Source organism: Penicillium cataractarum (assembly GCF_028827025.1).
Source record: "Penicillium cataractarum strain IBT 29864 chromosome Unknown utg000007l, whole genome shotgun sequence".
NCBI classification, from domain to species: Eukaryota; Fungi; Ascomycota; class Eurotiomycetes; order Eurotiales; family Aspergillaceae; genus Penicillium; species Penicillium cataractarum.
In genome coordinates this window covers 2,701,799-2,726,638 of record NW_026622743.1, presented here as the reverse complement: position 1 = coordinate 2,726,638, position 24,840 = coordinate 2,701,799, and the positions used below count along the sequence as shown (strand labels likewise).

Here is a 24,840-nt window from a genome sequence, read left to right as displayed (position 1 = left end):
TGTTTATGGCTCGCGGGGCCGCGGTGGAATGCGGCAAGCCGGAGGTCGGCGGTTGGTGGGTCAGCGAGATAGGAGAACACTTCAACCAAGTCTGCAACTTCAACGGTAGCAGAGAAGGAATATCTTTCTGTACGGATATGCGCAACTCAATGATCGCATTTCTACTCAATGTGATCGATCTTTACTTACTCTGAGGAGATCTGTTGCGGTGTCACAATCACGTGATGGTAGACAATATCCCCTTTTCGGCTAAGAGTACGCGACAAAGTGGGCATGTACACTCCGATGCTAAAGTAATAAGACATTATAGTACTATAATAAGTGCAATACATGCATAAATGGCCAATATGACAATCTTTTTAACCTCTCCCCTCAAGGGATCCCCTCCGAGAATCCCCAATGGTTAGGCACTGTTTGTTGACGCCACATCCACCTTGGGATAATACCACGACGTGACGGCGATAATAAAGTAAACCAGGACACACAACGTGCCCTCCAGATAGTTCGACTTGCCATCGCGCAAAAAGTTGCCAACCACCAGAATTGACAAGACAAGCAGAACAACCATGAAAATCTCGAAATTGAGACTCATCTTCTTGTCCAGACCCCAGCCAACCAGCACCGCCAGCGGAGCGTTGAGCAGAGCCGTCTGGATAGAGGGACCCAGGCAGTGGAATAGAGCAAAGTTGATTTGGTTATCCCACGCCTCGTCGATGGCGGTCAGATGTTCCGCGGCCTTTTCGACCAGGGGGACTAGGATGAGACCCATGAAGTTGTCGGAGACGCCGAGTTCCACAATATGCTCGATCTCTTGGACGAGGAATACGGCAGACATACAGACGCAGGCCAAGGAAATGACAATGGCGACGATGCATTCGGCAAAGGTAAGCTTCGCACGTCGCAGTTCAATGTGTCGGTCCTCATCTTGTGCCTCGTCCTTTTCAAGAATCTCATCGAAGATCGAATTGTGGCTATGGAGGTTAAAGATCAGATAGCTATTGTAAGAAAACGTTAGTCGTGTTTGCGATATAAAAATTGAGGAAAATCTGGTTGAAACTCACGTCACGAAAGCAACCAAGAGAATGACGGCCGTAGCACGACTAATCTTCAGCGAGTATTCACCCAGCATTTCCAAAGTAAACTCTTCGTTGACAGAGCTCTTCAGCGCAGAGTAAAAAGCGCTAGGAATCAACAGACCAAAGCCCGCGACCAGCAGCAAACCGGTTCCAACTTCGCTGACAGCCTCATGGAAGACCTGCTCAGACCGTCGAAGACCACCAACAAAGAAACACGTTCCCAAGCACAGGAGCAAATTCGCCAAAATGGAACCCAGAATCGCAGCCTGAATGACGGGGAGCAGGTGACCATCATGATCATTATGCAGCAACACCATGAAAAGCACAATCTCAACCACAGCGCCTAAAAAGGTCTCCAGCAACACTCCCAGAACCTTGGGGAGCTTCTTTGCCAATTCACCACCTGCAAAACCGAGGACATTCGCCGAGGGCACCATGGCGATGTAGTTCAGCGCAAAGACCCACACATGCAGGTCTGGCCGGGCGAAATGCATGGCGATCGCGGCTGGTACAAAGGGCCATAGGACGTTCACGATCATTGATGCCGTACAGATGCTTTTGAAGGTGACCTTGAGAAAGTGGACCGGGTGGATGCCCGTCCGCCCACTCTCGCCGGCACTATCCACGCGGAAGAGACCTAGGACATATCGTGACGCATGATCCCGGGTGTTGGTCGGTAAGATGGAGTTGGAGTTCTCTCTGGCGACCTTCTCCTGGGACCTGGATTGTTGCAGTCCATCACCGGCTGCAGACTGGACGCCTGTCCGCGAGGCAGTGGACCTGATAGAGCCCATTCCTCTAGGCTGGGGATTCTAAGAGGGAATCAGCTTAAGGGAAGAGGAACGCGGCTTGCTCACGCCAAGGTCGGAGTTTGGCAGAGAATGAGATAATTATAATGTACACTGAGTGGAGTCGAAAAGAGAGAAGAAAAGGGCACGAGAATTCTGTTAAAAGATGAAGTGGGAGATGAGAAAGAAGTAAGAGAGAGAGAGGGAGAAAAAAAGCAAGTTGTCAATAGTGGACTTGGTATAGAGTTACAACGATAAACGAGCGACGGGAGGGACAAATCAAAAAGCTCCTCCACAGTTGCTTCGTTGGCCGTGCTGCAGAGCCAATCATGAAGAGTCAGATTGACTGACGGGAGCTGGAAGGTCTTGGCAGTCCGCTCCGATCTGAGCTCGCTTGGGCCCTCCTTTTTTTTTTACTCTCTATTGAGTGCATTATTAGTGCAGGTGGTTGGCCTTGTCTCTGCCCAACTCTCTTCCCTTGCACGCCCCCTTGCCCAGCACTCCTGCCCACCAGTCGAGGAGTTGAAACACCGTCTAGCTGGGCAGGAATCAGAGGACATGTCACATTGTGTCTATCTTCCTCTTTTCCTTCAGGGATGAAACACACCCGAATTGTGGGGAATTAGGGTGCTGCCGTGGACATGCACAGCCACTCGTTTAGCTTCTGGCCATCTCCGCTGGCGCCGGCCCCCTGAAGTAGGGATCGTCCATGGTGGCGACTAGACTAGTGGGATTTCCCAGCTGGATGGGAAGAACTGACGTAGTGATTAATTCAAATATTGAAGTTTCAAGTTGAAGAAGGGGAGAGGGGAAGGTGGTGTTTAAGACTTGAGAATATCAAGTTCGATGATGGCATCCTGTAAGTCTCGGCATGGAGAAATGGAGAAGAACCGGAAAGTGGAGCTTTCTACATCGAAGCGGCATGAATGAGCGGTGCTTAATTCTGGTTAGTTAGCCGATGACTTTTGAAGAAGTGAGTTGTACACGTCGAATTGAGTGAACCTTAACTAGAGTGTTCAGGAACATGGTGGGGTTGAGCCATGGCGCTGCGACCTCCACTATGTACTCGATACATAGTCACAATCATGTGGGTCGTAATGTTTACCCCAAAAGTGTTGCAGAAGCAGTTCTCCCTTCCTCAGAGAGGGATCTTCGATCCAGTCTACTTATCCCCCGTGCTTTAAGCGTCTTCCGCAATGTCTCAGCACATACAGGAAGCGCGAGCTCAACCACAATCTGCTGCGCCGATTTACAGCGATTACTCGACGTAACATGCATCCATTCAACCACAGGATCTATCCGATCTTCCGAAAGGTTTGAACGGCTACCACGACCTTGTCAGGGAGTGGCCTCGTTCAATATGCAAACATTACCGACTTGACGAGAGGTGCAACTGATTTTGCGATTTGGTCGTTGGTTTGACCTGTATCGTGGAGAGGATTTTGAGGTATTGGTCGCGTGAGAGTTGTTTGAGAGTGGGTGTGGAGGGTATATTGGTAGTGGGCTGGGCAGTGTTTGGATTATAGTTGATTAGTAGGAAGTTTTTGAGAGTTAAATAGTCTATGCGATGGCCTAAGGTATGACGTTTATTTACATATGAGATCGTTGGTATCTCTATTCGGTAGGCGGAGGGAGAGTGGCGAACCTGTGCCTTACAGACCGAATAACCTTATGATTTTTGTAGCCTTGGGTTTATACAACAAGTCTCGAGGTGTACATGTATATCTCGGTTGGCAAGGCAGGCTTGTGATGAAAAAGGGTTGCAATATGAGCCGATTGGATGTTTGGGGGCTTATCTCATATAGTGCGCGATAGTTAAGTAACAGGTTCGTCGAGAGGGACGGTGGAATGATAAGATTAGATTGTTAAAGGGGAGGTTTTGAATGATTTGAGATCATAGACTGTGGACTACAATAGATTCTTGAGATATAGTACATTAATTGGCAACGTATATGTGTCGAATCGAAGATCCCCGTGACGGACCCTAAATAAGCTTAGAAGTGATCGTCACGGGAGGGCCCCCCCTCGAAACGAGAGCCTAGATTGGATGGTGTTGCTGCAGAAGATCATCCATCTGATGCAATGATTATTATGCCCCCCATTTAAGATCTACCGCAATAATGTACTACAGTATGTATTTACTATTTACGTACATGCTTCGGTGAAGAATTAACTCTTCTATTTACATTTGTCACCAGGCCGTGGCTGGCCCCCGTCGAGATCCACCACGTGAAAAAAAGACCCGCGGTTACCCTCGGGCGGGGCGATAAACCTTGCAGGAAAATCCCAATCCGATCGGACGATGGCGAATTCTTCCCACCTGTCTTCTTGACACCTCTTCTACCTCATTTCCTCCCTCTCCTCCAAAACATCAACAATTGGGTGCTAACAGCTCGCATCCATGGCTTCGACTACTAAACCCGTCGTCCCCCCCGTGGCGCTGGACACTATCACCCAGCACATCGGCAACACCCCTTTGGTCCGGTTGAACCGTCTGCCCCGCAGCTTGGGAATCGATGCTACCGTCTACGCCAAGTTGGAGTATTTCAATGCCGGTGGTAGTGTGAAGGATCGCATCGCCCTGCGCATGATCGAGGAGGCTGAGCGCGAGGGTCGCATTAAGCCTGGCGATACTCTTATCGAGCCCACAAGTGGCAACACGTTCGTTTTTCCGGTGTCCTGGTAACGGAGGTTGACGTTGGGAAAGCCTATGCTAATTCTTTTTGATATGACAGTGGTATCGGTTTGGCTCTGGTCGGTGCTGTCAAGGGTAAGCCTCCTCTGCATGAATTGGTCCCAATTCAACTCGTTGTTGCGCGATACTAATAATATTCTCTTCTCACAGGCTACAAGACCATAATCACTCTCCCCGAGAAGATGTCCGCCGAGAAAGTCGCCGTTCTCCGTGCCCTCAACGCAACCATTATCCGCACTCCCAACGAGGCTGCTTGGGATGCGCCCGAGTCCCACATTGGTGTCGCCAAGCGCCTGCAGAAGGAATTGCCCAACGCTCACATCCTCGATCAGTACGGCAACGTCAACAACCCCAACGCTCACGAGTTTGGTACCGCCGAGGAGATCTGGGCCCAGACCAAGGGCGAGATCAAGGCTGTCGTGGCCGGCGCAGGTACCGGTGGTACTATCACCGGTATTGCTCGCGGCTTGAAGAAGCACAACCCCAACGTGGAGGTCATCGCGGCCGATCCTCATGGCTCCATTCTGGCCCTCCCGGCGGCTCTTAACGACCCGCATGTCAACGAGCCCTACAAGGTCGAGGGTATTGGTTATGACTTCGTTCCCGACGTGCTGGACCAGAAGATCGTTGATCGCTGGTACAAGACCGCCGATAAGGAATCTTTCCAGTACTCGCGTCGCCTGATCGCCGAGGAGGGTCTCCTTGTTGGTGGTAGCAGTGGCAGTGCTATTGCTGCGCTGGTGCATGCTAACGAGGAGCGCAAGTTTGCCAAGGACGACGTGGTTGTTGTCGTGCTCCCGGATAGCATCCGCAGCTATCTCTCCAAGGTATGAACTTCTACTGCTATCTTTATGAGGTAGCTCATCAATGCTAACTTTCCACTTTAGTTTGCTGATGACGATTGGCTCGCCGCTAATGACCTCCTCGCTACCCTCCCTACCGAGCCCGCCCAGCCCGCTCAACCTACCGTTGCTACCGACCCCCTGGCCGGCGCCAAGGTCAGCGCTCTCCGTCTGAAGCCCATCACCACCGTGACCTCCACCTTTGCCTGCGAAGCCGCCATTGAGATCATGCGTGACAGGGGCTTCGACCAGCTGCCCGTCCTCGCCCCATCTGGTCGCCGTCTCGTCGGTCTGGTCACCCTGGGTAACGTTCTCAGCCGCCTGACCCACGGCCGTGCCACCGGCAAGACCCCCGTCTCCGAGGTCATGTTCGACTTCTCCAAGATCCCGGAGGTCGTCACCGACCCCCGCTCCCTGGGCCGGTCCAACGGTGCCGGTGTCCGTCGCCAGTTCATGGAGATCACGATGGAGACTCCCCTCAACGTGCTGAACCGCTTCTTCGAGTGGAACAGCGCTGCCATCGTCACTGAGAAGGACGAGAGCGGTGCCCTGAAGCCGCTAGCTATCGTGACCAAGGTCGATCTGCTCACTTGGATGCTGCACCACGGCAAGGCCAACGGCGCTTAGATGAGATGATATTTTGATGACTTGCCTGAGGTAGTATGGATTTACTACCGGGCCCACCCGCATTGCGCGAGGTACACAACGTACTTTCGTGGATGGAGTTTCAACATCCCTGGATTTTTGAATGATAATTGACTTGTGTTTCTTTGCTTGGGAATGGCGTTTCTTTCTTAGGGGGCTGGGATGCCCTCCGATCTGGTTCAACACGACTTCTGGTGGAAAGGAATCTCTTTATAGATCATGCTCCGCGGATGAATCCCGTTGCTTCTATACATAATACACATCCTCTATAGATCCTCGTCGAATCGACATGGACAAGATTAAACCTGTTTCCAAAACGTAACCTTTGTAGGGTTGGAGTCTCTTGCTTTTTTTTGCCGTCTCGTTCCTGCGCAGGTATGACGTATCTCGCCTTATCGGCAGCCTTATCGCCCCAAGCTCCAGCTTGAGCTTGACCTAACCCTATACAACTCCTCAAAACCAATCCAACGGATCAATCATAACACGAAATGTCTGGAGTTTTCACTTATCACAACTTCTCGTTACAGGATACACCGTCTCTGGAGGGACAGGTGGCGGTGGTGACGGTATGACATGCACGCGCTTCATTTACCTTCACATGCTAATCATCTTCGAGGGCGGACAAGCGGGTATTGGAAAAGGTAGGGTTCAGCTCCTACGGGCATTCCCATTCATCATCACGGAGCGCAGTTATCTGATCTCGCTTTTGTGACTATGTAGAAATCACGGCACAGCTGCTTCTCCACGGAATCGAAAAGGTCTTCATCGTCGCGAGGAGCAAAGACAAGTTCAACACTGCCTATGATGAATGGCGAGTCAGAAAGGGAATTGAGCTTGGCCAAGATGATTCTCGAGTCACCTTTATCAAGTGCGATCTCGGTGATATCGAGGATGTCTACGCGGCGGGAAAGATGATTAAGCTGCAGACAGAGTACATCCATATCCTAATCTGCAATGCAGGTATGTATACACATTTCACTACTAAGCGCAACGCTCAATTTATACATTCTACGCCTTACATCTGATACTCTACTAACAATCCCACACAGGCCTCGGCATCCAAAAAATAGCCCCCCTAAACACCTACGGCATAGACCCAATCTTCACAACAAACTGCATCGGCCACCAAATCCTAACAACCCTCCTCCTCCCCCTCCTTAAACGAGGAACCTCAAATGCCCCCCACGGCTCCAGAATAGTAGTCGCCTCCTCCAGCCTGCACCAACTCTGCCGCCACCTGGACCTAACCAGTCTAACTCGGCCAACAAACAAATGGCCCGCCCTCCACGACTCCGTCTGGCGCTACGCCCGCTCCAAACTAGCCAACATCCTCTTCAGCAAGGAACTTACCCGCAGACTTGCCGAAGACGAAGACCTCGCTGCAAAAAAGGTCTATGTTAATTCGTATTTCCCGGGGAACGTGGTCACGCAGCAGTGGCAGGGGTGGAGTGAGCATTTGGGCAGGGTGATTGGGGCTGTTATAAGGTGGTTGGGCAGGATGTTTGGGCAGAGTGTTGAAGAGGCTGCGGCGACGGCAGTTTATTTAGCGACGAGTCCCGAGGTTAGTGTGCGGGACGAGAGGGGTGGGTATTATGTACCTATTGCCAAGGTGGAGGAGCCGACTAGGTTGGGGAGGGATGAGGAGATTGGGAGGGAGTTATGGGTATGTTTGGTTTTCGTAGTTGGGAGTTGGTGTATTCTGAGGGAGATGCTAATGTGTGGATATAGGATTGGATTGATGATCGGGTTGCGCAGACGCTGGGAGTTAGTTGGGAGAGTGGGAAGTGACGTGGATTTCTACTGATTTGCGTTCAAGGGGTTGAATTCTTAAAATCTTCTGGATCATACTTATGGCACTACGATGCTTAGAAACAGACCTCCCTAACGAGTATAAAATGGTCTAAGGATACTAAGATTACTATCCGGGAGCAGTCAGGTGGTTCTGTATACGTATATACGGGGGAGTTCCAAAGCTAGGTAAGCCTGAGACCCCTGACTAACCTTCTAAATCATCTTCCTAGTTATACTTCAAAAGATAAATTGAAACATCTTACCAGGGCTCTCTGAAAAGATAATTGGAAAGACATCCCGGAATATCTCCGGAAATAGACAAGGTTGAAACGGCTTTACCTAGGCCTTTTTTTCTAGCTCTTGTTTTAGGACTTTGAACTCGCGCCCGAGATACGCTCCGTGCGTAGGAGTAAAGGAAAGATATCCGCGAGCTGAGCACCTGTCAGCAGTGTGCGACCCGCCATAAGGGGAATCCAGCGTATGCCAAATGCTTCGATGACGGGTGCCATGACACGCGCGGGTCGTGATCCGCGGAGGGAACGTGCGGTTTCGAAATCCTTGTTTTTTTTGTACCATTCACGGCGAGGGAAACAAGACATGATTGCGTAGGCCATCACGTCATCGACTGGGGCGCCTTCGAGCGTGGTGCCGATGATGTCCTTCGGGTCGGTCCCGCGTCGCGTCTGGTCAGCTTCCGTGTCGTTGGCGTTCACGATGTTCACTGTATATATAAGGGCTTTTGAATATACTGTGTACTGCTCGTAAGGTACGTTCCTAATTTGGCTTAGAGTCGTAGTGTCACGAAAGTTTCTTATAGTATTATGTGTATGATCCTCTCTTTAACCTTGGAATGTGTCTATATCTCTTACGTATATATTCAGAGAATATGTTCTATATACTCCGTGTCTATAGTGTATGACTTGGCTAGAGACCTAAATGAATCTTGGTTATAAATAAAATCCAGACTTTAATCTTAAGAACATGTGAGACGGGGGTGGAAGAGCGGATTTTCCTTTTGTTCCTTTTTTTGTTTATATTCTTTTTCTACTTTTGGCTTTGTTTTTGCCTTGATGAAGTAAACTAGCCCTCTTCAGAGGTGACCATATTGAAATGTATACTGCCGGTGCCTCGGGGTACCTTGACTTTCCTCCTAAACATTCATTTGGCTATTCAATATGAACTTGTTCTTGGTACATTACCTACGTGATAAATCTGAAGGTTCTCTGTCGCTGAATATCGCTTTGTTTTCATGGGACTATAGAATCGTGCTATAAAGGAGTGAGAGAAGTGTCAATATTATGAAGACGGCGTTAGGCGTATATTTAAATCAGTCATATCAAAACAAACCGTGCCCTGATCAACAAATAAATCCTTCAAGTTGGGGAAACGCAAGATGAACACCAAAATCCTGCGATCTGATCACGATCTGATCACTTCAGCAGCCCTCATTCCACTTTATTATCAAAGCTGAGCTGAATGTTTGAAAATTCTCTTCCAAAGGCTCACGGTTGGCTTTACAGTAGTATCGACACTCATCTCCGAGATGTTGACCGTGTTATGGGATGGAACACTTTGATTGGCCAAGCCGGATGGCTCTAACCTAATTGTGAGAAGAGAGTGATTAAGAGACAATATTTCAGCTAGATTGTCTCCACAATGCTTCACTACAGTGTTCATAGCTTAGAATATATTGACGGCATTTTGCTTCAAGTCACTATCTCGGGAAGTATGGACCGAACACTACCACTTGCATGTAGTACCTGCCTGCGATTTCTTCCCCAGCTGCGACTAGGACCTGAGAACAAACCAAAATTCTGTCTCCTTAACTAAAGGGAAACTGCCACTCGGTCTGTTTGATATTTCCGAATATCTGGTAAAAACAGTGCTGAAAAAACTGCTAGACATCCGAAGGGAATACTCGTGTACCACACATATTTCAACGCATAAGCATAAGCTCACTGCTTCCCTAGTACTGCTGCAGTTTCGATATTGGACGAATAGCTTGCAAGCTGCGTGACGTTATCCGGGGCGGTCATAAAGACTTCCGCAAAAGCCGTGGCATCAGATGCGTTTAGCCCAGCGTCAAGAAGATGTTCGATGATGAATTTGGGCAGCGCAGGAGCGAGTTTGTTGATGAATATATTGAAATAGATGGTATTGCCAATAGACCCACCCACCGTTCGGATAGAGAGCGACAGTGCGGCTGTCGTAGCGAGTAAACTGTCAGGAACCACAATCATTGCCAGTGTTGCAGCAGGGACTAGTATTACCCCAACACCGAATCCGCCAATTGTGCCCAAAGCCACGGTCAACTTGACATTTGTTGGGTTACTGATTGCAATCGCACCACCAAAGGCGGCTGGATCCCGAATTTTGTTATTTGATTGATGGAAGAAGACCAAATTTGTAGTATACAATACACTCAACAGACTTCCAACCATTTTTGGGGCTACTCACTCATGACAACTGCCGCCGAGGTGATAATCCACCTACATGGAAGCCATGTCACTGACAGTAACATGCCAAAAATTGTGGCTCCGGCCGTCACCGAAATTCCGTACCCCAAACCTCGTAGTCCGATCTGCAGTGGTTCTGGAGAGTAAACCTCTGAGAAGGTCAACGGGAGAAAGTTTATCAACGAATAGAGGTCAAGACTCGCAATAAAGGCCACCAGAAATGCCAGACCAACTGTTCGCTGTCCAGCGAACATTGCGTGCGGGATCATTGGAACACGTGCAAACTTCCACTCCCAGACTGCCCAGGATATGATCAGGACTATGCCGAGAGCTAGTTGTACTAGAACATAAGTGCTGGACCAGGAAAAATGGGAGCCCCCACTAGCTTGTATAGCTACCAGGCTGTTTGCTCATAAATCATCAATATTAGCGATACGCCTGAGTCAACAAGGTGCAAGTAGAGAGCTGATGTAGGATGCACGATTCACTAACAATAGAGTAATACCGACAATAGATAAGACAGCGCCAACGTAGTCAATATTTCGGAATGTTGCTGCTTCCTGCGTGTTGTCTGGGTCATAGCGTTTCTTTGGAAAATATGTGGTCAAAACGCCTAGGAAAAAGAGACCATTATAAATCCTGTATGATGTCAGAATGTAACATACCAAGGAGAGCATTCATACTAACAGTGAAAGCCATATTGTCCATCTCCATGTGTGATAGTACGACAAAAGCTGAGCGTAGAGCACGTATAGTGCGAACGGGATAAGAAAGATGCCCAAAAGTGCTATAGACCAGCCCCTGCTTCGGACAGGGACAATTTCCGCGATGCTGGATTTGAGTTCATGTCAGCGCTGTTCCCATCCTTGACCCAAATATCTCTCCTAGCTTACCCAGCTAGAGCAGTCAGCTCGCAAACCGCCGCTCCTGCACCGCACAAGGCCATCCCAGCCACAGCCTGTCTGAAGTGATGGGATGTTGCGAGAATTACAAGCCCACTCATAATAACTACTTCACCAATGAGTGTAATTCTCCGACGTCCAAAGAAATATTGCAGGTAGCCAACGAATGGGGCGACTCCAGCAATCGCCAGTGTGTTGCTCACCGGCAGCCAGGCCCTATTGTCGGCCGCATTTAGATCCTCTTCAACATAGCTCAACGCACCGCCGACGAAGTAGAGCATAATTTGCGATCCTGTATGTATCGAGACTCAGGGTTAGTGAAGGCAAGCGGGTTATCTAGATAGAAGGAGTGTTGTTAAGAGAGACCCACCAGTGTATAAGCCAGCCAGACTGGCAACTGCAATAGCTCTCTTTAAAGTCCAATTCGTTGTGACATCCGAGACATCTCTTTCAGAAGCGTACTCTGTATGTGCGACCTCACACTTTGAGGGCTCTGTACCTTCGGTGCTCAGGGCCTCGGGAATACTATCTCCAGAGAGCTCCTCTGTCTTGGATCCACTCATTTGGGCCATAATAGAAGATGAAATTTCAATATCGTCTCGTTTGGATAAAATAATAGAAAACGATCTTGAAAGGATCCAAGCGCATTAGGATTGACTGAACTCAAGACTAAGGTTCAAAAGCCTAGGTAATCCTAGTATCTCAGGTCCCGGACTTTGTAGGGATTTATCCATCATGAGCTAGACACACATCTTACGCGGATGCAGATGTGTAGAGCAGCGGCCGCTTACAACGGTCTAGAGCGGGCAATAGCGGCCAACGATCAGAAACATATGATTGGGTATCCTCCTGGCTACTTGAAGGACCGCTCTTGTCTCATTTACTAGGCCTAAGGATATCTCAATTAGGTACCCTTGGCTAGTTTGAATACAGAAATCTTATTCTGCTAACTTAACAAGCGCTGTCTCCTTGACTACTTGAGATATATGCCCGGTCTTTGAGCCAGAAAAGCAGGAATACGCGCGCTGGAATAGTTTCACTTGGTCAATTCTGCAACCGATATCTGCTTATGAAAATGGTCGGTGGCCGCTATTGCCCGCCCTGTGTACTTATATCCACTGAAACCCCGGATTTTCAGCCAGGACCCACAATAACCCCAGAATCCAGTCTCCCTAGTCTCTGTAGAGTCCCGAAGACGAAGAGGTCAAAGCTGGTGTCCGAAGGCTTTACGGCCAATGAGAATGGATAGTCCTGGAATTCCCCCGCTTGTGCCGAAGTGTTGCCGAGGGCTACGCTTCGCGGGGATCGGGTTGTGAACATATCATATCGCCTTTTTGGCGGAAAGATCAACTCTCTACTACAGATGAAAAAATGTCATTATGATTCTATCTTACATGCTACCATGCAATGAGTCGATACAGGCTAATAGAAGAAGTATTAGTTGTTTTGCAAATATAATTTTGGTCTAGCTTTGACAATCAAGGATTTTGAGCCGAAGAGAACTCCATACGCTATTCAAACAAAGACAATGCTTTTGTGTTTGCTCGTCCTCTCTTTTTTCAAATTTACCTTCTCTCTTGAGACGCCCTCGCAGGCCTGTAACAAGGTTCATCTCCCCAAGAATGTTGGCGAACTCAAGATTCTGTCGGTCTTTAGTAACGCAGAGGAGAACTATACATCTCCCTATCTTCAAGGCATCGCTCCAACAGAAGTGACATCCATCAATTTCTGCAATGTCACTGTGACACTCACTCATCCAGGAGATGATGATGTAGTCATTATCTCAGTCTGGCTTCCTCTTCAATCATGGAACGGAAAATCTCTCGCAACCGGTGGTGGCGGGCTTCTCGCCGGCGAATTCGAAGTAGAACAAGCACCCGGCGTGGCATTGGGATACGTCTCCGCAGCCACGGACGCAGGATTATCCAATAACGGAACTATCGGCGCATCTTCGGGTCTGTGGGTACTCAACAACGATGGCTCCTTGAATTCTGGGCTGTTGACAAACTTTGCCTACCGTTCCATCCATGATATGAATGTCATCGCGAAGCTAGTTCTTCGCACGTTTTGTGGCCATGCTGAGCAATACTCTTACTACTATGGCTGTTCTACTGGCGGCAGACAAGGCTATCTATCTGCAACTCACTATCCGACGGATGTTAATGGGATATTGGCTATATCTCCGGCTATTAATACACCGCAAGTCTCCCTGGCGGACTTTTGGCCATCTGTGGTGATGGGAAATGAGGTCGCGCTCCCGCAATGTGTGTTCAGTGCATATCAAGACGCAATCATCGAATATTGCGATGGCTTGGACGGAGTATTGGATGGCTTGGTCTCAATGTACAATCCGGATTCTTGTACATTCGACCCATCTAGCCTTGTTGGGCAATCTATCGTCTGCAGTGACATAAACTCGAGCATCACAATCACCTCAGAAGACGCAAATGCTGTTCGAAAGATACACCAAGGCCCCACCAGTCAAGACGGCAAATCTCTCTGGTACGGAGTGCCCCCGGGCGCGAGTTTCAGCGGCCTAGCTAGCACCACTGTGGTCAACGGATCTCTCGTTATCGAGCCTTTCCAAGCAGCAGAATACTGGATCCAAAACTTCGTCTTTCAAGACCCGAATTACCCTGCCCTGAACATGACATATCAAGACTTCCGAACAGCCTTTGACCTCTCAGTAGAAAAGTTTTCTGCTCAGTTCGGAACACTTCAACCCAAACTAGACGAGTTTCGTCGTGGAGGGAAGCTTCTGACTTGGCACGGGCTAGCAGATCAGTATATTGCTCATTCGGGCACTGTTACGTACTGGAATGCTACTACAGCGAGCATGGGCGGAGCTGAGAAAATTAACCCCTTCTATCGATTGTTCCTGGCCCCAGGGGCAGCACACTGTGGTGGAGGGTCGGGTCCAGTACCGGTAAACCCGCTCGCGGCATTGACGGCTTGGGTAGAGAATGATACAGCTCCAGAGACGCTTTTTGCGTCAACTACCAACGCCGCTGGACAAACTGTGTCGCGGGATCTATGCCTTTATCCCTCACAGTTGGCGTATAGCGGTATGGGTGATGTGAACCAAGCGAGCAGTTTCAATTGCCGTTAAAATTGTTAGTAGGTGGTGGCTGTTGGATAATACAAGTAGGTTTCTGCTGCGTGGTGCATCAACGCTAGCAGCTTAGTTAGGATAGCGTCTTAGTACGGCATTGATAAGCGGGGAATTCGATTTTGTTAAGGGCCGACCTTGTGATGCTACTAGCGATCACAAACAGCAGTCCAGTATAGGTACAAGAAGTATATTTTCAATCCAAGGGTAAGGCTAGATCCCAAATACAACAACAACAGCGATAGAAACATTCAGAGCAAATCATAGCAAGGGAAGTCGTCAGGTGAAACGAGAGCTTGGAAATTCATGTTTCTCACAAGCACATACCGACCCACTCTTCCCAGCGACGTACGCCAGAGCCATACTCCTCCTGCTGATCGCCCTTGACGGCACCACCAGTGACGTCGACCTTGATGCCGACTTGCTCCAAAAGCTTGAAGCTGAAGACACCCTGGGCATCATCGTCGCCCAGGACGTCATCCTCCTCAGCATCCAGTCCAGCACTGTCCATGCTAGCGTCCATGAGACCCTTGGTCTTAGACTTGCGGATACGATCGATCTCCGCTTCAAGCTTCTCCCGCACTGACCCGGGAGGAAGAGCCGTGAACAGATCCTGCTTGTTCGCGGCAACCAGAACGGGGATCTCGGCCGCACGTTTCGTAGACGACTTGCCCTTGCCCAGCGCCAGCTTCTGAAGGATCAGAAGAACGTCGTGGAGGTACGTAGCGGTATCTCGGAGGGTGGCCTCGTCCACCAAGGCAGCGGTATCGACCATGAAGATCACGCCACGAAGCTTGGTCTTGGTGTCGGTGGATGCGGCCATGCTCTGGAGCTCAGCGATGCCCTGTGAAGCACGTAGTTTGCCATGGCCGGGGGTATCCCGTAGTCGGTACTTGACAGGGTTCTTCGATGCTTCATTCAAAGAGGGATCGTTGACGGATCGGTAGCGGTTGGACGCCGTGGGGACGCTCGGGGGCAGAGTAACGGTGATGAGGGTTGAGGTCTGGGAGGTGTGGGTGCTTGGCGACTTTTTGGAAGCCAGTGAAGACTTTGACTCGAGCTGTAAGACAGTATTAGCAAGAAATTTCATATAGGAAAAGTGAGATTGGGGGCCTTACGAGAGTCGTGAAAGCTGTCTTACCAGCTCCGCTGGGGCCCAACAGGAGGAAGTTACTCGACGGCGGCGACGCTGCTGCACGGTAGAAGACGAGATGCAAAAATACAGGAACACCAAAGGCAATCACAATCGCAACAGCAATGGCAATCAAGTTGCCATCCAGCAACAGGGTCGCAATGCCCGTCACTGAATTCCAACCGGCCTGACTCGACATGGTGTGGGTGGGCTGATGCGGACGGAGAAAGCGGCGAGTCGGTCAGTCGACGGAACAAAAGGCCACCCGATAGCACGGACCACATGGGCTTATCGGCTTATCGGCTTATCTTATCGTTTATCTTAGCGCTGTACATCATTTGCCCAGCTGGAAGTTCTCTGGAATGAGACACTCCTCCCTCGCCAGGGTGATGCACCAAATACATACCACGGGCCAAGGGAGGGCAGAGAGGACAGCAGTCACCCCCTTGGCCCAGTCATATCTTCCAATCTGTTCTTCTCCTCTTCATTCTCCCCGACAAAACCCAGTATGAGATTCGACCGATTATTGCCAGCTCTACTCTCCTTGTTTACAGCGGCATCAGCCCAGACTTTGAGTGGCCTGGACTTTGATGGCCGCGATGAAGTGAGTCTGATCTGGTTCTTTGATGGCCAAACAACGGGGAGCTATGACTTTTACCTCTGTGCTGGTGACGAGTCAACAGGCGTATATGTGAGTGGAATTGCGATCTTTATACTCTGCGGGTACAGAACTAAATAGATCTATACAGGAGTCTTTGACGCGAGTAATCAGCGACAGCACCTACGCGCCTGGAGACCGCGTATCCTTCCGAGTTGATCAAGACGTCGGTGGAAACGATCCCAATGCGTAGTACGCAAGAACCCAACACTAACAAGCCCAATTGAACATATACTAATCATACCCTAATCAGCTTCCTCAAAGTCGTCCCTTCAAACACCAAGGAGCACTGGTCCGGATTCACCTCGCACTTTACCTTGACAAACATGAAGGGAACCTTCTCCACCACAATCTCCAACGCCGTCAAATCAATCCAATTCATTCCCCTCCCTTTGATACCCGATGGAGACGCAAACCTACTCGACTCATCCAACCTACCCCCAATGCTCAACGGCTCAGTCCTCAACAGCGACGTGTCCGATAAGAGCGAATCACTGTTGCAATTCCCCACGCCTACTATTCCCACCGCGCTGGACCGCCAGGAGCTGCGAAAGCGTTACGTGGACCAGCACACTGTTCCATATGGAGAGCAAACAGGATTGACCAAGTATGCCCCGATGCCCAAGCGAGCTGGTACCACTATTGCGACTGGATCGCCCACGCCACAATACCCGCCTTTCCCTTTCTCTATTGCGACTACCTACCTGGGGGCGCCGACGGTGCAGTACACGGACACCGCGTATCTAACCTGGACTACACACAGTATTGAGAACACGGTATGTAGAGTGTGGTCCCAGCTTTTGGAAGACTTGGCTAATATACATAGGCTGCCCCTGCTGCTGCTCCCACGCTGGATAAGAGAATGCAGCAATGGCTGGAGCGTTGGAAGGATTGATTACGGGCTGCATGTATCATCTACTTCTTCTGGGTTCAATTGAGGACTCGATGATTGAGCACAAGTGTTGAGCTTGCACTCTGCTTTTCAACCTGTTGATTCGCCAAGGTCTAATGTAGTGTTCCCACCGCGATCACAATGTGATTCAAACTTTTTGTGCTGTTCGCATCATCCCTTTCGTATTTACAGCTCCACATCTATACATTCTTCCTTCATTCATTTTCACATAATTCATGCAACGTTATGACCGCCCGTTAGGTGGCGACCTGGGCGATTTCCACTCCTCCAGCGCGGGAGTAAGTGATGGCGTCACGGGATGGCTTTCTTCCGGGTGGAAGGAGATGTTCTCCCGCAAAGCAACGTACTCACTTTCAGACCAACCAAGCAAGGACTCGATATGCGTGCTTCGGTGGCCCTTGATGAGCGCAATCTCCATGGCACCGTAGTTCACCAGCGCACGTCCCACTTCTCGTGGCTCCTGCGCGTGGTGAATAAAGTCTCCATCCAGGGCATCGGGCGATGGCTTCTCCGCGACGACCAGTCGCACCGCTTCCTGCTGAGCGAAGTGTCCTTCGACACCAACTACTCCGGCAGGGAGTAGACTGGCCTTGTGGTGCAGGATCGCATCGTAGGCGCCTTGATCGATGTAGAGAGTACCGTGGGGGGTCAGGCCGTGCAGCAGCCAGAAGGTGACGGATTGAATGGGGGTATCAGAAGGGAGGAACCGAGTGTGGAGAGGAGGAGGTGGGATGTCGGAAGGCTGGTCGCCATTTGCGTTGGGTCCCTCTTGAAGTCGTTGGAGGTACTTGACAATATCGTGGACGTTGCCGGGTTTGGAGCTCTTGGTAATGATGGTCGTCACGCCAGCGCTAGTTCCAAGCTTGGCGGCCACAATCTTAGTGCTCATACCACCGGTTCCAAGAGCTGAGCCGGCAGACGAGACATCAGCCTCCAATAGAGAGATATCGGACACCACTTCGATGGGCTCAGCGTCGGGGTTTGTTCGAGGGTTGGCCGTGTAGAGACAGTCGACGTCGGTCATCAAGAATAGATAGTCGGCCTTAACCGTGGCCGCTGCAATCGCTGAGAGGGTATCGTTGTCGCCAAATTTGATTTCCTATGGCGCATTAGAGCAAGTCGCGATAGCCAATATAATTGAGGAGGGTTCGTACAGAAACAGCAAGGGTATCATTTTCGTTGACAATGGGAACAACGCCCATCTCAAACAACTGCTCGAACGTATTTTGAGCATTGATGTATTGGGTTCTCTGTTTCGGTGTTAGAGACAAGTATGCAGGAATAGTGGGGGCTTGCATCTTACATCCGCAATGTCATTTCTCGTCAATAGAATTTGAGCCACTGGGACTCGGAGATGTGAGAACAAGTTGTCCCAGAGACTCATTAGTCGACACTGGCCAACGGCAGCAAGTGCCTATAAGAATAAGACTCCATTGTCAGCAATCCTGCCCATGGCATGGTGTCCCTCCACTTCAGAACCATTACACTCTCGAGTGCAGCTCATACCTGTATTCGGGGCAAGTGTGTTGGGCGTTTGTCCCAATCCATCCTCCGTAAGCCAACGCCAACAGCGCCCGACGAGACCAACACCACACGGTGACCATCTTTGCGCAATCGTGCTACCGTCTCGACAATAAGCGTCAAAATCGAGAGAATAGGCTCGTGTGTTTTCTCGTCGACAATTGAACTCGTCCCTATCAAACCATTAAACATGTTAGTTGAGTCATACCATCAAATCATTCACAGATATATTTCCCCGCACCCAATTTGATGACAATCGTTAGCCCCCGGGCTGCCATGTTTGCGCGAGGAAATCAATCGAAAAGAAAAAGAAGGCCCTCCCCCGACACACTTGCAATTCGCAATGGCGATAAATAGCAAAAGATCGCTGTACCCCGCAGTTTGTCTTCCGAGAAAGATTCGTCCTCCCGCTTTCATCGGAGCTTCTTCGGCCGTTATTCTGCCGGGTTCCTCCGCCTATCGGAGTTTCTTCGTCTCGTCCGGCGCGCTCTTCTGGAAGTTGTGAGTCCAAGATGTCCGATTCTCAGTCGCCAGGTGCGGCTGCACCTTCAAATGATAAGCCGGAGACTGGATATGTTTCTGGGGATGACACGTTTACCCAGTTCCGCAATATCTACCGGATCTTGACGGGGAAGATGACCTCCGAGGGCATTGAGCAATTCCGCGTTGCGCGAGACCTGCGCAATGAATCTGCGGATTGCAAACGCTGCGAGGACCAGCGTGATTACTTGCTTCAGTACAGTAAGTGATCCAATATTGGGTGGTGCATAGTCAGCTCCAAGAGACTAAGCCTTTATCTGCACAGGCCCCGTCATCCGATTCCTCAGCGATAACATCCGCCAGCTTGGAGGCGATCTCCACAGCCATAACATCTACTGCCGTCGTTGCACGAGTCGAAAGGCTGGTGGATTTGATCCTGAATTCGGCATTCTGCTGTGTGCCAATGAGATGAAGGATCAGGGTCACTTGGAGGACACTATGGCTCACGAGATGGTTCACGCATACGACCACTTGCGATTCAAGGTCAACTGGACGGACAACTTGCGGCACGCTGCTTGTACAGAGGTATGGGATTCAATTGGGATTTTGGATCCACTCTGTCTTGGTACCATTTTTACTCACTCTTGACTCGTTTAGATCCGAGCTAGCTCCTTGAGCGGCGAATGCAGATGGGCGCGAGAGTTCTTCCGCCGTGGCCAGTGGAAGTTTACTCAACAGCATCAAGAGTGTGTGAGAAGGAGAGCGATTCTCTCTGTGAGGGCACGCCCGACTTGCCGAGACGAGGCTCATGCCGAGCAGGTGGTGAACGAAGTGTGGGATAGCTGTTTCCGTGACACGAGGCCCTTTGATGAAATTTACCGATGATACCAAGTTCCCCCTGCTCGTTTCCTTTCTGTCTACGACTCCACTCGTCCTGAACACCGAATACTCTGTACCATAGAACTGATTTGAATGTACCATACATATTTTGCATTGGCATCGAATGAAAACGAAGATTAAAAGCCCACATGTCCCATATCGCAAATGCCTGCCCGACTATACTCCATGAAAGAAAATAACTCCAATGATGCCCATGAACCGACGCCTGAAAACCATGTCGCGGGACACGGGGTGAAATGAAGAAGAAAAAATAGAAACCTGAACACCAGTCTGTCATGCATAGGTCATCATGCCTTCCCATCCTTGGAAGAGCCTGAGCTCCGCTTGGGATCCTTCACACAGTGCTTGACGATCCAAGGGTGGCGCTGAATTTCATCAAGGGGAATGCGCTTCTCGGGGTCGAGGACGAGGAGCTATAAGCAGTTAGCAAGTGAGTCCATAATTGGGACGAGAAGGAAAAACTCACCCTCTTAATCAGATCCTTCGCCTCTGGGCTGACGAAGGATGGCACAGACATGTCTGCACGGGCAATTCGTCGCTGGGTCATCACCGGGGTATCCTCAAAGGGTGCCTCGCCGACCAAGAACTCGTAGGTCAAAACACCAAGACTCCACAAATCAACCTTCTCGCTGTAGTAGTTGTCCTGCGAGCCGGGCTTCAACATTTCTGGGGGCAGGTAGTCGAGAGTTCCACACATCGTCTGGCGGCGGTTGTTGGGTGCATGCACACTCCAGCCAAAGTCACTGATTTTAATTTCACCGTGAATGCCGACCAGAATATTCTCGGGCTTGATGTCACGGTGCATGACGTGCTTCTTGTGCAGATACTTCAGGGCTGCTGCCATCTGTGCGATGTACTGAGCAGCCTTCCACTCAGGGAAGCGGTGCTCCTTGCGAAGATGCTTGTACAGCTCACCACGACCGGCGAACTCGAGGATCAAAAAGATACGCTTGCTGTCATGGAAGTGACCGTACAGTCGGAGGACATTGGGGTGACGGAGGTTGCTCTGGATCTCGATCTCACGACGGACCTGCTTTTGGACACCACCCTGCTGCAGCTCCGACTTGTGAAGCACCTTGAGGGCGCAGACAAAGCCCGAGGATCGCTCCTTGGCAAGGTAGACACGACCGAACTTGCCCTTTCCGAGGGGCTTTCCAATTTCAAACATTCCCAGGTGCAGCGACTTGGGCTGATCGTACAGCGGAGCGGCGCTGCGCTGATCGCCGTTCTCGTCAATGTTGCGAGACACAAGTGCACCCTGCGAGACCTTGCCAGGCGAAGGGGGAACGTTCATCGAATTGACCTTGTTGTCATTGGTGTTTTGAAGAGCCAGCTTCAGTAGGTGGGCCCGGTTGGAGTTGGAAGATGAGCCACCAAGGCCGGATAGCGAGACGGCGGTCGAGAGGGAGCCCTTCAGCGAGATCGAGTCAGTATGATGCTGTTTTGTCCAATGATCGAAGCTTTGTAGTACCTTGTGCTTTCCATAGGTGCGATCACTTCCAGTTTCCTTCTCGTCCTTAACGGACAGGTGCTCGAAACGAGCTTCCAGCGTTTTGGTCGCCATTGCTAGAAAAGGGTGCGAAAAAGGGAAGAAAGCGATGGGGGAAGAAATGGGAAGTAGCTGGTGGTGGTCGGCAGAAAGCAAAAGAACAGGAGAATTGAATCAAGCTTGCACAAGCATAATTCAAGTTGGCGTGTTTGTCGAATTGGTCGGATGGTCGAATGGAGAATGGAGACGGAGATCGAGAAGAGAGGAACGGGTGTTTGGATGTCCGCCCCAGCCCGTCACCCCAGCAACGCCTCGGCCCGCCTCTTTCTCCGTGTGCCGCGGGGCGATCGCTATCAGCGCGAGATTGATCGATAACGCTTTCTTTGTGACGACATGGTCTACATTTGATCTGCCCATGGCTTCCAGACACTCTGCTACGCCTACGGGCCATGGGGCAGTTTCTCCAGAGATGAAGAAGCCCAATATGATCTCCGTCGGGGGCTTCCGCATCGCCACGCAGAAGCTCCCCATTCTCAAAGCCGAACCGATTGAGGAGATGACGAAGCAACTAGGCATTGCACCACCAGAGATGATCTTTGGCGATAACCATGTTACAATTGAACACGAGAAAACTGGTTGGGGGATCGACTTTAACGCTTTCGACGCGTTGGACCGAGTGGACAAGACCGGACAGTCTATGCTTCAGGTCGCATACTCTAAGGAATGGCAACAAAGCAGGTAATGCGAGGCGTCCTCTATGATACGTCCCTCTTTGTTCCCTATTGGTCTGACGAGATATTTCTAAATAGAGAGAAAACACACGAGGGGATCAAAGAGGTCGTCAAGCCGTTCGACTGGTCGTACAGCACTGATTACAAGGGCACGCTCAGTCCCAAAGCGCGACCATTTGAAGACACCGAGAAGCCGATTCCCATCGAACTGTTGAAGCGCCCAGACCCTATCCTATTCTTTGACGAAGTTGTGCTATATGAAGATGAACTCGCGGATAATGGTATTGCGATGTTGTCCTGCAAGATTCGAGTGATGCCGGGCAGACTCCTTCTATTGTCGAGGTTTTTCATGCGCCTGGACAATGTCCTGATTCGCCTTCGAGATACCCGCGTCTATGTTGATTTCGAGACTCGCGAGGTGATTCGGGAATATCAGTCCAAGGAATGCGAATATGAGAAGGTCCGACAGGTAAGATCTCTCTGCCACTGGGCACTTGTATGACTTGCTGACACCTTTCAGATCCTGGCAGGCACGCGAGATGACATTCCAGCCTTGATGAGAGACCCGAACAGGCTCTCTGAGATCTTGCCTATTGTGGAGAAGCACTCCGAACGAGTGGTCCTTGCTGGTTAAAACCTTGACATATTCGGGATAAAACAGGACTACGATCTCCAGCCTATGAAGTATGAATATCACGTAAAATGACAAAAATGAGACTAAACAGGAATTCTCAACCAAAAAATATTGAAGCACTGCACTCTAGCATGGCGACTAGCTAGATGGCTCATTGTTCTTTTCATCGAAGCAAATACACAAGGCAGCGATCAATGCCGCGTCGACACCAGGCGCCACGACGACGGCATACGTTTGCTGGCCAAATATAAGGTCCCGGCCGCTTAGCAACTTCCGATCAATGCGAGCGACTGGATTGCCGGTTTTTTCATCTACAATGTCGGCACTATGATCAAACCAGCCTCCCTTCATTCTCAATGTCACAGCTTTGCCCTGCGAATCTGTGAAAGTGGCGGTTGCTTTGGAGCCAAGCACTACATAGTATAGTTAGACATGTATCTCATATGTATGGACTCTGATCACGTATCAAGTAGTCCTAGGTCTATAAACGATGGAACTCACCGGAGAGATTGTTCTTAACCTCAGCGATCTTCTTGCGATGCGAGTCTTCGATCGCATAAGTTGTGTGTAGGTGCAGATGCTCCTTGACAATATCAAAGAGGTGCTTTCCGTGAATGTCTTCAACCTTCTTGCGACCAGATATCGAGACCCAAGCTCCATGCACTTTCAGCAGCGACTGTCCATTGGCCAATTTGACCTCGAAGCTATCGCCAGAGACAGACAAGACTTTTTCTTTCATAACAAGCGTCTGGGGCTCTTTCGCCACGAATTGGTCGAAAATGGCGATAGGCTCGAGAAACGGCTGGAGATTGTGGTGGCCGAGGATACCCATGATGGCGTTCTGGTAAAATCAATGTATTCCGATCGGATTATAATCAATAATCAATAACTATTCACAGATGTGATGATTGATTAGGGGATTCGCGGGGCAAGATCAGCTTTCAAGTTGATGATGATCACTTAGAGTTAAGCGGGGCAGGTGGGCTGTTGGCTAAGGCGGACGGTAGAGGGGACCCAAAACCCTTAGTTAGCGATTTTCAAACCGGCAGAATCTCGAGTTCAGCGATTCTTTATCCCATATAATCTATACATTTCCTATATCCCGTATAGAAAAGCAATTTTACTATAGGCAACCGATTAAAATAAATTTAAATCAACCAACTAATAAGATTACTTAAGCTGAAACCTAAATATAATCTAGGTACAATCTCAAAACCAATCTCAAGACCTAGGGTCTTATACCTACTCTCCTAAATCACCAACGTTAATACATAAACTAGTAAATAGGGCTATAGATAACGCTTTAGTAACCATCTGTGTGATTTATGATATAAGCTATATAGTTAGACGTACCTACCTACCTAGGTAAGTGGATTTTGGGATATTCGGGTAGAGCGTATAGGATGGTGGAAGAAGCGGTAAAGGCATTGAGTAGGCTTCAGGAGTTTTGGGGAAGTCTACCGTCCGCCGTAGTTGGCCTAATATGGTCTCGAGGCCAATTACCCAGTCACGATTACTCTACGCCACCGCCCACAGGTTCGCTATAGCTAATTAAATAATCGAGTCGCAGGGGAAACAATGTTTAGACAATTTTGAAGTTGTTAAATAGTCGAAATTTAGGTAATAGATCAAGTTAGTAGCATGTATCTAGATCCAGAGCTGTGCTGTAATATAGCTACAAAGCCGCGTATCAAACATGTATAGATGATGTATCGTCGAAAGCGCAATTAAACATTAGACCAAGGCATCACGTCGACGAAGCTAGGGCATATTACGATTCCGCCTTGAGAGGCACTACGGGCCTACTGTTCTGCATAGCGCCCAATACCGACGTGAGTGGTGGCTATGTGCATATGTTCTCAGCTTAAGTGGGTCAGATAAATGAGTTTGAACAAATAATATCTACAACACGTTTTAGCGCTTGCGGCTGATTATTGTCCCGTCGAGTGTCTCCGGCGTGCAGTGAACGTGTATTTGATGATCCTAAGCGCCCTTTTTAGCCCCTCTTTTGCAATTTTCAGTCCATCTCGCTGAGGGTGATTCCCGACCTCTAACTCTCGTGTCAATATACACGTTTA

General features: G+C 49.7%; 12 protein-coding genes across 12 annotated transcripts; 6 read left to right on the top strand and 6 right to left on the bottom strand.

The window, feature by feature from the left end:
- Positions 1–403: 403 nt before the first annotated feature.
- N7496_008557 (hydrogen/calcium exchanger domain-containing protein) lies at positions 404–1,870 on the bottom strand (the record flags this gene model as incomplete). The annotated part of the gene is made up of 2 exons (XM_056701476.1): positions 404–995; positions 1,062–1,870. 2 exons carry the CDS (start codon positions 1,868–1,870, stop codon positions 404–406), a joined length of 1,401 nt encoding a protein of 466 aa, XP_056553539.1.
- A 2,395-nt stretch (positions 1,871–4,265) lies between these two features.
- N7496_008556 (cystathionine beta-synthase CYS4) lies at positions 4,266–6,028 on the top strand (the record flags this gene model as incomplete). The annotated part of the gene is made up of 4 exons (XM_056701475.1): positions 4,266–4,525; positions 4,600–4,634; positions 4,710–5,386; positions 5,447–6,028. The coding sequence occupies 4 exons, from the start codon at positions 4,266–4,268 to the stop codon at positions 6,026–6,028; spliced, it is 1,554 nt and encodes a 517-aa protein (XP_056553538.1).
- A 506-nt stretch (positions 6,029–6,534) lies between these two features.
- On the top strand, positions 6,535–7,877 carry N7496_008555 (putative short chain dehydrogenase/reductase; the record flags this gene model as incomplete). The annotated part of the gene is made up of 6 exons (XM_056701474.1): positions 6,535–6,612; positions 6,663–6,687; positions 6,767–7,006; positions 7,096–7,709; positions 7,775–7,810; positions 7,863–7,877. The coding sequence occupies 6 exons, from the start codon at positions 6,535–6,537 to the stop codon at positions 7,875–7,877; spliced, it is 1,008 nt and encodes a 335-aa protein (XP_056553537.1).
- Positions 7,878–9,792: 1,915 nt separating this feature from the next.
- Positions 9,793–11,767, bottom strand: N7496_008554 (major facilitator superfamily domain-containing protein; the record flags this gene model as incomplete). The annotated part of the gene is made up of 6 exons (XM_056701473.1): positions 9,793–10,196; positions 10,295–10,695; positions 10,786–10,932; positions 10,981–11,124; positions 11,187–11,487; positions 11,566–11,767. The coding sequence occupies 6 exons, from the start codon at positions 11,765–11,767 to the stop codon at positions 9,793–9,795; spliced, it is 1,599 nt and encodes a 532-aa protein (XP_056553536.1).
- Positions 11,768–12,723: 956 nt separating this feature from the next.
- Positions 12,724–14,304, top strand: N7496_008553 (uncharacterized protein; the record flags this gene model as incomplete). Its single annotated transcript, XM_056701472.1, has 1 exon — positions 12,724–14,304. One exon carries the CDS (start codon positions 12,724–12,726, stop codon positions 14,302–14,304), a length of 1,581 nt encoding a protein of 526 aa, XP_056553535.1.
- Positions 14,305–14,617: 313 nt separating this feature from the next.
- On the bottom strand, positions 14,618–15,635 carry N7496_008552 (signal recognition particle receptor subunit beta; the record flags this gene model as incomplete). Its single annotated transcript, XM_056701471.1, has 2 exons — positions 14,618–15,364; positions 15,423–15,635. 2 exons carry the CDS (start codon positions 15,633–15,635, stop codon positions 14,618–14,620), a joined length of 960 nt encoding a protein of 319 aa, XP_056553534.1.
- Positions 15,636–15,944: 309 nt separating this feature from the next.
- Positions 15,945–16,989, top strand: N7496_008551 (putative beta-1,6-glucan biosynthesis protein (Knh1); the record flags this gene model as incomplete). The annotated part of the gene is made up of 4 exons (XM_056701470.1): positions 15,945–16,127; positions 16,186–16,286; positions 16,348–16,870; positions 16,921–16,989. 4 exons carry the CDS (start codon positions 15,945–15,947, stop codon positions 16,987–16,989), a joined length of 876 nt encoding a protein of 291 aa, XP_056553533.1.
- A 241-nt stretch (positions 16,990–17,230) lies between these two features.
- Positions 17,231–18,806, bottom strand: N7496_008550 (glutamate 5-kinase; the record flags this gene model as incomplete). The annotated part of the gene is made up of 5 exons (XM_056701469.1): positions 17,231–18,106; positions 18,162–18,257; positions 18,311–18,421; positions 18,514–18,701; positions 18,770–18,806. 5 exons carry the CDS (start codon positions 18,804–18,806, stop codon positions 17,231–17,233), a joined length of 1,308 nt encoding a protein of 435 aa, XP_056553532.1.
- A 222-nt stretch (positions 18,807–19,028) lies between these two features.
- Positions 19,029–19,893, top strand: N7496_008549 (mitochondrial inner membrane protease ATP23; the record flags this gene model as incomplete). The annotated part of the gene is made up of 3 exons (XM_056701468.1): positions 19,029–19,269; positions 19,334–19,593; positions 19,666–19,893. Coding segments are annotated over 3 exons (729 nt in total), but the record flags the coding sequence as incomplete, so codon positions are not given.
- Positions 19,894–20,195: 302 nt separating this feature from the next.
- On the bottom strand, positions 20,196–21,472 carry N7496_008548 (aurora family serine/threonine-protein kinase; the record flags this gene model as incomplete). Its single annotated transcript, XM_056701467.1, has 2 exons — positions 20,196–20,321; positions 20,375–21,472. The coding sequence occupies 2 exons, from the start codon at positions 21,470–21,472 to the stop codon at positions 20,196–20,198; spliced, it is 1,224 nt and encodes a 407-aa protein (XP_056553530.1).
- A 340-nt stretch (positions 21,473–21,812) lies between these two features.
- Positions 21,813–22,762, top strand: N7496_008547 (TIP41 family protein; the record flags this gene model as incomplete). Its single annotated transcript, XM_056701466.1, has 3 exons — positions 21,813–22,135; positions 22,207–22,597; positions 22,649–22,762. 3 exons carry the CDS (start codon positions 21,813–21,815, stop codon positions 22,760–22,762), a joined length of 828 nt encoding a protein of 275 aa, XP_056553529.1.
- Positions 22,763–22,900: 138 nt separating this feature from the next.
- On the bottom strand, positions 22,901–23,594 carry N7496_008546 (LURP-one-related/scramblase family protein; the record flags this gene model as incomplete). Its single annotated transcript, XM_056701465.1, has 2 exons — positions 22,901–23,175; positions 23,264–23,594. The coding sequence occupies 2 exons, from the start codon at positions 23,592–23,594 to the stop codon at positions 22,901–22,903; spliced, it is 606 nt and encodes a 201-aa protein (XP_056553528.1).
- Positions 23,595–24,840: the final 1,246 nt, after the last annotated feature.